General features: G+C 41.8%; 1 protein-coding gene across 1 annotated transcript in view; it reads right to left on the reverse strand.

The window, feature by feature from the left end:
* Positions 1 to 4,353: 4,353 nt before the first annotated feature.
* Positions 4,354 to 12,963, reverse strand: part of ATXN1 (ataxin 1) — a 141,685-nt gene continuing 133,075 nt past the window's right edge. Inside the window, exon 3 of the mRNA XM_061195755.1 lies at positions 4,354 to 6,034. Coding sequence (XP_061051738.1) covers positions 5,504 to 6,034 — 531 coding nt within the window. The 3' untranslated portion in view covers positions 4,354 to 5,503. The remainder of the gene's footprint in view (positions 6,035 to 12,963) is intronic.

The raw sequence follows: 12,963 nt of genomic DNA on the forward strand, positions 1-12,963 counted from the left end.
ATCATCTCTGAAGAAAAAGGAGTTGCAATGGCTTAAGAGTTTAAGAAGGGAGCTCAGAGAAGTACTTTCGGCATAGGAATGAAGAGTATTCTCAAATCGCAGAATACAGAGTTCCTCTCCCTCAGAAGAGGGTTCTATGTAACAGAAACATAGAGGAAGCATAGGTATAGTTGAAGAGCCTTTTACGTAGTAATTCTTCCAGGCCATAACCATACAAATCTGATCATTTAGACATGACACATTTCTATATACAAAAAAACATGTAACTTTCAACCTTTATGCTTTTTTTTCTTTTTTTTTTTTTACAAACAAGGTATGAAACTCATTGTTTCAACAGATCCATTTCTTTCAAACACTGAATGAATCATTTCGACATTCATTTTTCTTTTGTGCAATTTTTAAAAACATTACCTGTACTCCTCAAAGTGAGTGCTTCAAAGTTTTTTTTCTTCAGCTTCTCAAATTAGGTGTACATTAAAAAAAAAAAAAAAAAAAAATCCCACAAGGTATAGTGCTACAAGAAAAGATCCTATCAGTAAGGTAACGTATTTGAAGCGAGGTCATCTATGTAAAAGAAATCTCAGCTCCGGAGTAGAGGTGTGCAAACAGTTTGGAGTTTCCCTATCAACAGAAACACAACACTGTCCATGGAAAAAAAGAGGAAACCAACCCAACACAATGGCATATGCATGTGCTTTATAAAAAAGTATATTCTCTGTATAGTTATTACTGGATGTGTTCTTAGAATTCTCTATTTCAGAAATCCTGGGTTGAAAACAAGGTGGAAGCAAAGACCTCCACTTCACTTTAAAAACCAAAAAGCATAATTCCCTTTGCTTTTCACATCACCCTGAAGAAGCTGGATTGGGCCACAGAGACCACTGGCCCTTTTTTCACCTGGGATCATCACGGGTGACTAGGAGATAGGAAGTGCAAAGGGTTTTACGAGAAAACAGACCATGGTTTGTTGAGCTGCTTGCAGTTCATGAAACAGTAGCCATGACAACCAACACAGCTCAAAAAGCCTGGCCTTCAGTCCACAGAGCTCTGCTTCTTTACCCAGATCTGAAATAGCATGGCATTAGTGTCTTCAAAAGCATTTGAGATTTTTTTCTCTCTCTATGAAATAGGTTTCCTTAGTAGTCACAGATGTTAAAGGGTATTATCAATTGTTTCCTTAAAAAAAAATAAACAAAAATTCCAAAGCTACACCACAACAAAAATAAATTTTGGCAACGTATTTCAGTAAAGATCAAACTATGTGCAAAGAGTGGATTTTATGATTACTAGGAGCTACTGTTCATCTTGAACATGCAGCATTATATTGCAATCTATGCAGTATCTAAGGAGAAATCCACAAGATGCAGGAAATCCAAACATTCCTTGAAGTTGTACAACCCTACTCCAGAACAGTCAAAGTGCTGCTTCTGGACACATCAGTGTACCACACACACGCCAGCCCCGTCCCTGAGTTAGAGGTGTGAAAGGTTCCGCAGAGTTCCTTAGAGGGGAGAAGGAGGGGTGCCGCCACTTCCCGGTGGGGGACAAAACCCAACACACTCACCGAACAGAAAACACAAAGGGTCATGATTCAGAGTGAGAAATGGGATTGACGACAGCAATGAAAAAATAAAATAAAATCGTCCCAAAACAAACTGGGTGAGTTGGAAAAGACAAAAAATTGACCAACATAGAAAATTATCCTGAACGTCCAAATGAAAAAGCAATTTTGGATTTCCACTTTAAAAGATTTGAGGTAAGTGGCATCCATCTCTGTATCCCCACCTCACCCCCAATGTGGCCCAGACAAACTGAAGTAATTCTTAAGTTAAAACATTCTAAGGAAGGAACAGTCATTTTATATATTTAGAAATCCCTATAAAGAGAGGTTCTTGTTTGTTGGTTGTTATTTTTTTTCTTTTCGCCCTGACTAATTTCTTGGTGATTGTGTTCCACTGTAAACGCAAAAGGCCTGCTGTTATTAGTTTCAAAATGGAAAACAGGAAAGAAAGAAGAACGAAAAGACGGGTTCAGTAAATATTGCAAAGTGGACACAGTACAGAGGCACACGGCTGATCCTCGTAAGCTGCACGGCACGGAAGGGTTTCTATGCCTGTCATTGTTAGGTCGGCTACGCAGGCGCAGTGACAAAGGCTGCTCTGGGAGCCTTGGGGCTCGCCAATGTCTGCAAACAAGAGGAGGCCCTTGTCCTCTGGATGTTCTTCCTATTTGAAGAGAGAGCTGCCACAAAGGAGCGGTGACCATTGTTCGCAGGTGGCCCCCTCCGTAGCCACCGGCCGGACGCTTGGAAGGCGCGCACACGGCAGGCCACACTTCCTGCCCACGCCCAGAGGCTCGGCTCGAAGTCTCAAGGACACAGACCTGCCCACTGGCGGAAAAGATCGTGGAACATGGGTTGATCCTGGCACTACACTGCTCCAGAGTGTGCCTCAGAAAGGACTCTGTCTCCCTCCTGTCTGCACTGCACACTCACTATTCCTCGTGGTGACGGGGGAAGTGCCATTCTCCCCTTCCACCTCCTTTGCTTGCTCTTTCTGCAACAAGGCGACAGACAGGGCTCCCGAAAGCAAGCTCCCTGCCCCAGGATTCGGCATCCGCAGCAGGGCAAACACGCAGCAGGAGGCCCTCCCCTTTCCTGGCTCCTTCCTTCCAGCCCTTCTCTGGCCAGAACAGGAAAGAGGGACCGAGTAAGGAAAAAGCCAAACGGGTCTGAGCTTTCTCTAGAGCACACTGATCAGACTCTGTTGGCACGGAAAGTATTGCACATGCTAAAGAAGCAAGAAAGTGAAATGGGACAATGTTTAGAAAGAACCAATTATTTGATAATTCCTATACCTGAAATAGAAGCATAAAAACGATGATGATGTCCCTATTGCTCCAAACCATGTTATGTTTTCCCATTTTAGTGTTGGAGGTGTGGATCCAGTTAGTTCGATACTCGAAAGAAGCCAAAAGGTGGTGGGTGTTTCTCTGAGTCCACGTGAGTTGCTGTAATTAGTGGTACTGATGAGGACAAAGTCTATAACGGCAGCCCCATATTCCTCTTACCATCAAAACAAAAAGAAAAACAAAGCCGAATAATTGCAAGTGCCCTGAGCAGAATATATGGAAGATTAAGCAAGTTCTCTGAACAGAGACATTTAAAAAAATACAGCACGAAATAAGCAATGTGACTGCAAGAATGGACTCACCCAGCTCTCTGCTAGCATGCTGAGAGGGTAATGAAAATCAAAGAAAGTCAAGGGCTGGATCTAGCTATTCTAAACCTATTCCAATGTTTTTGGTACACCCCAGAAAATGGTTTGTAAAAATCATTAGTTCTGCTGAGAGCTAAATGTGAATACTAGATAGCCAAAATGTGGGTTGACATTAGAATTTTTTTTTAATTTGTGAAATGGAAAAAGTACTATTCTCAATGGTAAAAAAAAATCAGGTATTTGTTCAGGTAAGTTGCAGCCATTCCAAGTAAGAATATTTAAAAATTTCTCCCTCCTTATAAAACTTTTTTTTTTTTTTTAAAGCACTTTAAAATGCACACTCAAAACCCACAAACAATATTTCAGATCTCTGGGAATAAAAGGTTTCAACTGTGAAATACCCTTTCTGGGTTTGTACCAAACATTAAATCTTGATTTGATTTCAGGTGGAAAAATAAAAGTCATTCTGAAAATAACATCAGTAACAACAACAATAAAGTAATCGTTTTCTTTTTTAAAAAAAAACTTGCTCACATACATAAATGTCTTTATGGAAAACTCTCTCAATGAATCTGAAGAAAATTCTCAGAGTTGTCCTGCTAAGACCTGGTTTTATGTGACAGATGCGGTAAGAAGACCAAAATGAATTCTGAAAGGAACATAACCTTATAAAATGGCCTAGAGTTTAGGCAGGTTAGAAAGTAATTTTGCTACATTTATTTATGCTCGTTCAGTCCCCCAAACCTTTCCCACAATGTTATTGGATAAAAACTGCAGGAATATCACACAAATTATAAACTCAAGATGTGCAAATCGCAAGGTTCTTTAAAAGTTCGTCTTAAAAAGAAAAACACTGGACAAAAGTGAGTATTCTTTTTTCCATCCCTTTCCTCTCAGTTCCTCTGCCAGCTCTGCATATGCTTTTAATTCCTTCTCAAACATCAAAGTGAAGAGTGCCTCCTGTCAGGCTGTACTTGGTGGTCATTCATTGTCACATACTAGTTCAAAATTCACATTCATCCCATTAAACCACATTGAAACTTTCAACATCTTGCTCCGTGAGAAACTCTGCAGAGCTGAAGTGTAGTTACAGTGTTGAAAAAAAAGAAAGCAACTTAGTTTTTCTTCCCAAAGAGTTTAAAGTGAGATACAGTACTTGTTGAATGAGAGACCAAGATGCTTGGTAATAAAGTGTGAATAGCATTTTAAGTGCTTAGAGATAGTAATATATATGCTCATCTTCAAAATCTAATTCCTCACGTCACACTGGAATCTGAAAAAAGTGGCACCCGAGTTGTCCATAGTCATGAACTATAAACAGTACTAGAGTTAAAAGACAGAAGATTTGCAAACCCAATGCGAAGAGCTTCCGCGGCTCTCTTGAAGGGCAGTTTGTGTCTATCTCTTGGGAGTGAAGTCAATGCAATTAACCTGATTGGTTTTCCTAACACTGCACAGAGACCAGGGTGGGTTTCACTCTCTGCCACCCCTGCTGCCCACCACCACCCCCCGGGTGCGGAGCGATGGCAGCAGGGGCTGCCCTGCCCACCACGATGCCCTGGAGACATCACTGCACTCGTAAAGCAGAAACGAAATCCCACGGGTGGCAGTTGCTCTTTAAAAAAATATCAGTGCAGTCAGGCCCCATGGGGGGAATATATATCTCTATGATTAAAAGTCGCTTTTATTGTAAAATATGTTGGAGGAAAAAAAAAATGTTCTTTTACACAGTTAGTTTTCCATCTGCTGTCTGACGGCCTCTCTGGGATGCCCTGAACCTGGGGTCCTGATGCTGATTTTGCACATGAGAACCTCATGAGGACATTCCCCTAGACCTCCAATCCCGTGCTGAGAGCAAGAGAGAGGGAGGCAGAGAGAAAGAGACCCTCACCTGCCGTGGCACCCGGGCACCCTCACTTGCACGCACGCACGCACCCCCTGCAGCCCGTCGTCCCGAAACCGGGAGAAGTCGGCACCCCATGGGTGCATCTGCACTGCTAGAAAAGGCAGGCACCATGGGGCCACGTTCATTTCCACCAGGACGCCCGCCCAGAGCCCGGGCTGGACCTGCCCCAGCCCCTGCCTGCCCACCCGCTGAGAGACACGCGTGGAAAAAGCATATGCACCATCTCCTGCCCAACCCCCGCTGTAACTCTAAGGACAAGGTTATAACAGAACCCTAAAGTAAGAGGATAACATGTAAATACTGTGTTATTTAGCCTACAGTACAGTAATCTGGATACAAATGATAAAGGAGGGCCAGATTTCCTTTCCCCACACGGCCTCTACTTGCCTACATTAGAGCGGCCTTCAATGCAAATCTTAACCTCCTGAGAAATGAGAGAAGGCTTAGGAAGAGTCAAAGGTGGCTCGTCTTCCGACTTCTCCAGTTTGCGGCTCTCCGGCGCCGACCACCTCCTCTTCCTCGTGGCCGCGGGCTTGCTGGGTTCTATTTTGGTGAGCAAGGGCACGGCAGGCAATCCTATTTTTTCTGGAAACTTCAGTTCGCCATTCTCAGAGAGCATCTGGGCACTTCCCTGATTGATCCCGTTTTCCTGCTCGGCGTACCTGTGTCTACTGCCCGCGAGGCCGTCGGTCTTTGAGTGCTTCAGCAGGACACTGGTGGGATCTACGGCCTGGCCCTTTTTAACAGAGCCATTCTTCAGGTTCTTGAGGGTGAGCGAGATACAGACATCCCCAACGGAGAGTTTAGAACACGGCAAATCAAAGAGCTGGCTGGTTCTCTCCGGGCAACAGGATGACCAGCCCTGTCCAAACACAAAAAAAGGATACTCTACCAAAACTTCCACGCTGACCTGTGGGAACAGTGAGAGACAGGAAGAGGGAAGAGAAGGAAGAAATGAAGACATTTTATTCTTGTTTTATTGTATACATTACACGTACACAGACATACATACGCATAGGTGAATGGAAAAAAATAAGACTCAGTTCCCCAAACCTCCTCCACCAACAGATGCAAATGAGGCTCTTAACTTTCTGCTGTACCTGTACTTACCATATATAGATGTTGGGTAGAAGCTGGTAGAAGTCCATTCAGTATTCAAAATATCGTTTTACTGTGTATCAGCTCTACAGCTGGTCTCCATTAAAACAAGTCAGTGGACCCCCAAGGACGATGGAACACCTACTCAGTGTTCGGCACTGGGCTAGGCGCTGCACGTGACTCAAGCCCAAGGTATATTCTTGTGTTTCATTAGCTCACTGGACAGATGCTATTCTCATGTATAACAGGGCTGAATACGGATCAGAGTTAGATTGTATTTAAGCCCCATAAGGCAGGCACTTATGTGCTCATCACTGTGTCCCTGGCCCCTAAAAGAGTACCTGGCACATGGTTGAAACTTAATATTTACTGGATAAATGAATGCATACTCTAGGAATTTAGTGGGAGCAGAATCAGTGAGGGCTGGAGAAAGCAGGGATGGCTTTCCCAGGACCCCAAGGATGGGCAGGATTTGGAGGGGTTTGAGGGTGAAATGAATACAGACAGCTCAAGTGCTTGGCCCATCTACATGAGCAAGCCCCAGGTACTCAAATCAGTCTCTCTTTTGTTTGAAAAACAAATATCAAAAGCAGGGGAAGCCCAGTATCCTTTCAATACCTGCTGTTTTCTCTAGGCTACTCTGTGCCATTCACTGTGATGAATTTCAATAAATTGAAAACAATAGTCTTGGTCACAAAGGAGTTCACAATCCAATGGGCAGAAGAGGCACAGGAACAATAACTGCCAATCCATGTGGCGAGTGTGGTCACAGAGCGGGGCTCTAATACTTTGCACGGGATTAAGCTGTTGGAGGGCAGAGGAAAGGCATGGAAGAGGTGAGTAAGGAAGTCTTTTGGGATGAGGATACACTGTGCTGAGTTTTGAAAAACAATGGGACTGGAGGAGAGGAATGATTGCAAGGAGAAGACATTCCTGGAAGTAGGGATATGTGAACAAAGGCAAGGAGGTGGTCTGTGTAGGGATTTGCAAACTTCCAGTGCAAGTATTACTACTGCCATTAAATCAAGTTGAAATGCACTTGAGGTTTGAACAGTTTAATTTTCATAGAAATTTAATTTCTTCAACTTTATGCTACATAAAAAAGAAAAAGAGAAGAATGAAGTAGTTTTAAACAGTCAGTTTTCAATGGCTTTTGTAGATGTAGTAGACCAGTTAATTTGGACCAACCTTCCTGAGGAGGACAACTAAATACTCTAAACAAAAAAAAACTCTGGACAAAATGTAAAAGAAATATGTTTTTCTTATGGCAGTAGACCAAAATATGACAGTAAAAAAAAGTCATTGGGTCAGGATCAGGAAAGGGTGTTGGCCAGAGATTTGAACCTGGTGTTTGATGCTATTTCCCCCTAAGGGTATCTGTACCTTCCAAAGTGGGGCAGTTCAAGTGGGCTTTGGGTAATCTCAAGAGCATGGGAGGTGGGTTTCAGGGGGCAGGGAATGGAATTCAGGGTAAGCCACAGGAGGGTGCTCCCTCAAAGCACTGAATTCTAGAAGTAAGGTGAAGCAGAAGCAGACAGTTCCTCTCAATGTCTGAAGCTCAGATTTTAATCATCTCATTCATCCCTAAAATTAAATTAAGGTCTTGAATTATTTCCACAATTTTTCAAATAAAAGACGTTCAATTAAAAAAGGGGGAGGAGGTCCATGAGCAGATGAGATGAATAAAAACCAGCAGAAACAACAGACACTATAAACAGACCCACAGGGGCTTCTGATATAGAGTCGCCAGATATAGACTTTAAAATGACTATGTTTACAATATTTAAGGAGATTAAAGACAAAGTTGAGGATTCTGATAGAGAACCAGAATCTATTTTTTTAAAAGATTCATGGAAATTCTAGAATGAAAAAAAATACATCCACTAAAATCAAGAATGCAATGGATTTTCCCACAGAATAAACATGGTTTAAGAGAGAATTAGTGAACTGGATTTTTTAATTAGAGATTTAGAAGAAACTATACAGAATAAAACACAGAGACAAAAGGATGGCTAATACAGAGGAAAGGGTATGAGACATAGAAGACTCATTGAGAAGACCTAACAGACACATAATTTGAATCCTACAAGGAGGAGAGAGAGAGGGTAATGGCTAAGAATTTTCTGATACTGATAAGTGACAATAAACCACAGATTCAAGAAGGTCTAAACCCCAAGCAGGAAAAATAAAAGGAAATTCTCACCTCATCAGGTCATAGTTTAACTGCTGTAAATCAAAGTCAGGAAAAGAAAATCTTAAAAGCCCCCAGAACAAAATATACATTACCTCCAAATAAGCAACAGTTAAATTTATAGTTGACTTCTCAATAAAAATAATAGAAGCTAGAAGACAATGGAATATCTTTAAAGTATTGAAGAACTGCCAACCAAGAATTCTACACTGAGCAAAAAGATCCTTCAAGAATGAAGGCAAAATAAAGACAGTTTTCCAGATAAATAATAATTGAGAGAATTCACCATCAACAGATCTGCATTAAAGAAAATACTAAAGAGTTCTTCAGGCAGAGGAAAAATGAATCTAGATGGAAGTTTGCAGATGCAGGGAGGAATGAAGAACAATGAAAATGGTAGATGTGTGAGCAAATTAAAATAATATGGTTGTCCCTCAGTATCCACAGGAGATTTGTTCTAGGACTCCCCAAGTATACCATAATCCAAGGATGCTCAAGTCCATTATATAAAATGGCACAGTATTTGCGTATAACCTACGCATATACTCTATATACATTAAATCATCTACATTACTTAAAATACAATGTAAATGCTATGTAAATAGTTGCCTGGGAACTATTCAAGTTTGGGGAAATTCAAGTTTTGCTTTTTGGAACTTTCTAGAATTTTTTGCCCATAAATATTTTCAATCTGTGGTTTGGTTGAATCCGCAGATGTGGAATCCACAGATATGGAGAGCTGACTGTATTGACTAAATACAAGAATACTGAAAATGTTCTGTTGAATTTCATACACAGGCACACATACAGAAACATAAATAATTAAAATATCCCACTTTAAATGTAGTGAATTTCCATGTAATTTACATGGATTGTGGCTTTTCTACTTAACCTCTTTATCTTTTTTTGATAACTATGATTAATCCAGTTTTAGACACACTTTTTGAATGGTATACTTTATTTGCTCCATAGAAGACCTAAGTGTTTTTAGAAAAAACAACTAGAATGAATTTATATGGAAGCCTATTACTATAGTGCGTGTGTGAGCATGAGCCCATATAAACGTGCATGTTATCGGGAAAATTTCATTGTTCTGGGTTATCTTAGTAATGTAAAGAGAACTAAAAAATTTTGAGTTTCTACTATCTGTCAAACATTCAGGTACGCACTTTACAAAAAGCATTTTGTTCGATACAATATACTAAGTGAGAAAAATACCGTTGTTCTAACTTTACAAATAAGGAACTATAGTTTCAGAGAGATTAAATCACTTGCCTAACGTCATGACTATATACCGATGGAGTTGGAATTTAATCCCCGTCTCTTTGGCCCCCAAACCTATTTTCTTTTTCCTATGTTCCTGATCTCTGCCCCTGTGAACAAAGGTATTGTAATACCATCAGAAGACACGAACTTAACGTTTCCACTACTCCAAAAGTGGGGAATGTTACTTGAAATAAATAGGATCCAATGACCTGAGGTCATGGATGTTTTTCATGATACAAAAAATTGTGAAATAGCATCAGCCTTATTACATCTACTACGCAAATCAAGTCTCTCTATATAAGTGTCACGAGGCTGATATTCAATTACAGAACTACATTCACATCACACATATATATTTGCATGTACATACGTACAAATATACTTACAAGTAATAGTATCGGATGGGGATGCCAACTGAGTTCCAAGTGGGAGGACCAACCTGGAGCTGGCTCCATAAATCCTGTCCCAAACCTCTTAAAGCCATTAACATCATACACTGAGCAGAGGGGACAAATCCTACTTCAAGTGGCGACTGTTTGTCTGCATCTCCTAGATGATCCCCTGCTCCTGGGCAGAGTCTCACTGACAGACAGCCCAACACCTACTAACGAACAGGTTCTTGCTGTGTGAGCCATATTATACACATTCCTCAGAGCAGCCAATATTCATGTTCTGAAAATAACTTCTACTGTATACAAATCTATTTGAAGACTTTTACATGTTGCCAAGTATCTGCAGACTCACTAAGAAGAAATGGCTTCAAAGCCTTTGTGACAAGTAACATTATTGATGATTCCGTAAGCTGTGATATAGACGCACATGCTCCCCATTACATACACCATATTTTGGGGCATTTTGAAAGCCCGTCATTATTCCCCAAACTATGAAGGCAGGTCTTAGAATTAAATGCTGTGAGATGGTCGATAACTTGAACAGCCTACCTGAAAATTCATGAAAGAAAAGTGATGAGGAGAGAGAATACATGAGAGGTGCGCTGAAAAGAGCCAATGATAATGGGATTGAGTTTAACCTAGAGAACTTTGGGGAAATTTTCTCTGTCACTTCAAAGGCTTGCCTTTGGTCCCTTCCTCCTAAATTCTGGCTTTGTCTTCTCCCAAAAGTGATCTGCCATCCTGGGAAAAGAATGCCACCCCCTCAGCTGGGTCCACACAAATCAGGAGCAAAAGATTCAGATAAATCTGATCATTGTAAGCAGTGGGCTGGATGGCTCAGGCCACATGTTATTTTTCTCCTAATTATTTACCCTCGCTAATATTTATCCTCACGAATATTCTTCCCACCCTAATTATGTAGCCTGAATTATCTAGATAATGCACTTTTTTTTTGGTCTGCATATATGTGAACTAAAGTAAGTTTTTGCCCTTTCATTGGTAAAAGTTAAACTCTTGTTGCACACATCTCAAATAAGCACACGAAAGTAAGTCATAATAAATCTATTTCAATTTCGTATTTAGGTTTGTCAGAAGGACATAAACATTCTTAAAGGTTAACTGATCATTAACAGTTAATGAACAAATCATACCAACAGATTTTTCAGTGAGAATGTATATGGTTGGGTCTGTCCTCTTGAAACTCCCTTGGAGAGGAACATTATCTGCCTCAAAACATGCTGTCAATGCCAACGGGTACTATTTTGGAGGTGAAACAGAGATGGTAGGATTTTGTGACATGATGTCACTTTAAACCAGAAATGAGTCTGAATTCGTTGAATTTGAGGTACACGTGGGTCTCCCTCTGGTGCTGAGAAATATTATTAAGTGTTCACACTTGAGGTTTTGCAGTTTTAATAAAGTTCAAAATGTAACACTGAGCACCTGCAAAGTGTTAGGGACTTACTGTTTAAGACCTAGTACTTCCCTTCAGTGAAGAGCCAGAACATGTATGCAAAACAAGTAACTTCGCCAGGGCATATGTGGATACTGGCAACCATGTTACCTGGTGATGTCCACTTGGATATCTATGGGCAACTCAAACTTAACGTGTCCCAAACAGACCTCCTGATCTGCCCCTGCCCACTGGCGCCTCCTGGGGTCCTCCCCACCTCCAGGGGCAGCGTCCCCATTATTCCAGTGTTCAAGTCAACGGCCTGGGCATCATACTTTACTCGACTCCTCCTCCCAGACCGCACACATCCAAATCACAAGCAAATCCTATCGGTTCTCTCTTCCAACTACAGCTAGAATAAGACCATTTCTCATGCTTCCACCTCCACAGTCCTGGCCAAGCCAGCTTCTCACGGGGAGAAAAAGCCTCCGTGAATAAGCCTGGCGTGGTCTGCATCCCACCCCCTCCTCCCTGCACTGCAGTGACACTGGTCTCCCTGTTGGTCCTTTCACTCCAAAACACTCGTGCCTCTGGGTCTGTGCATCCGCTATTCCCTCCATGTGGAGTCCATTCTGCCCTGTGTCCTCCCGTTCCCCTTCTCAGAGACAGCCTCACCGACCACCTGTTTAAAATAACTACCCTCCATCCTTATTTTCCCCACCCCCTCTAGGCTGCTTTATTTTTTTCCCATAGCACTTATTATCTTTCGATGCATTATTTTGTTTACTTCCATATTTGTCTGTTTCACCTCTTCCCATAAACTCCCATAAGACTATATGTTCCATGGGGGCTGAGATATTGCCTGCTTTGCTCATTGTTCTATCCCCAGGGTATAGAATACTTCCTGGCATGTAACGGGTGCTCAGTACAAATCGGAAAGACTAGTTCTGTGTTTGCCTTCCACGTGTCAAAAACGCCGCAATGGCACTACTGGCCAACAGAGGTCAATGTTTAGACGCTGGAGAGGCTCTGCCTGGCCTTGCTTCCACCAGCCAGGACTGAATTGGGCTTACAGTCCTCCCCAGGGAGAGGAGCTGCACCTTCCCTGGGTCTTGCTGCTCAGCCCCCAACAGACAGCTTTCCTGGCTGAGGCATAGCTGCCTCACTCCATGTTCCCCTGTCAGATGCTGAGCTCACCCTGATTTCACTGACTCACACTTCAGTTACTTTCTCTCCAATCTTGAGGTTCCTTTTTGCTCTTTCAGCCACGCTAATAACCATTAATTCACTTTATGATCTTGTCGGGGTTCAGACAGACTCTGATTAAACTCCAATGAAAATAAACTCATGGGGGCAGTACCATATAAAGCCAAAGCATGTTACATAACTCCTGGCAGCTCGACACAGTCCATTTTTTTTCATCCCATAAATATCTCCTTTTCCAAACACTTTAAGCAGTCTGGAAGATGAAATGGGAGCATGAATAGCCTTTGTCCTGG

Source organism: Eubalaena glacialis, chromosome 7 (genome assembly GCF_028564815.1).
Source record: "Eubalaena glacialis isolate mEubGla1 chromosome 7, mEubGla1.1.hap2.+ XY, whole genome shotgun sequence".
Taxonomy (NCBI): domain Eukaryota; kingdom Metazoa; phylum Chordata; class Mammalia; order Artiodactyla; family Balaenidae; genus Eubalaena; species Eubalaena glacialis.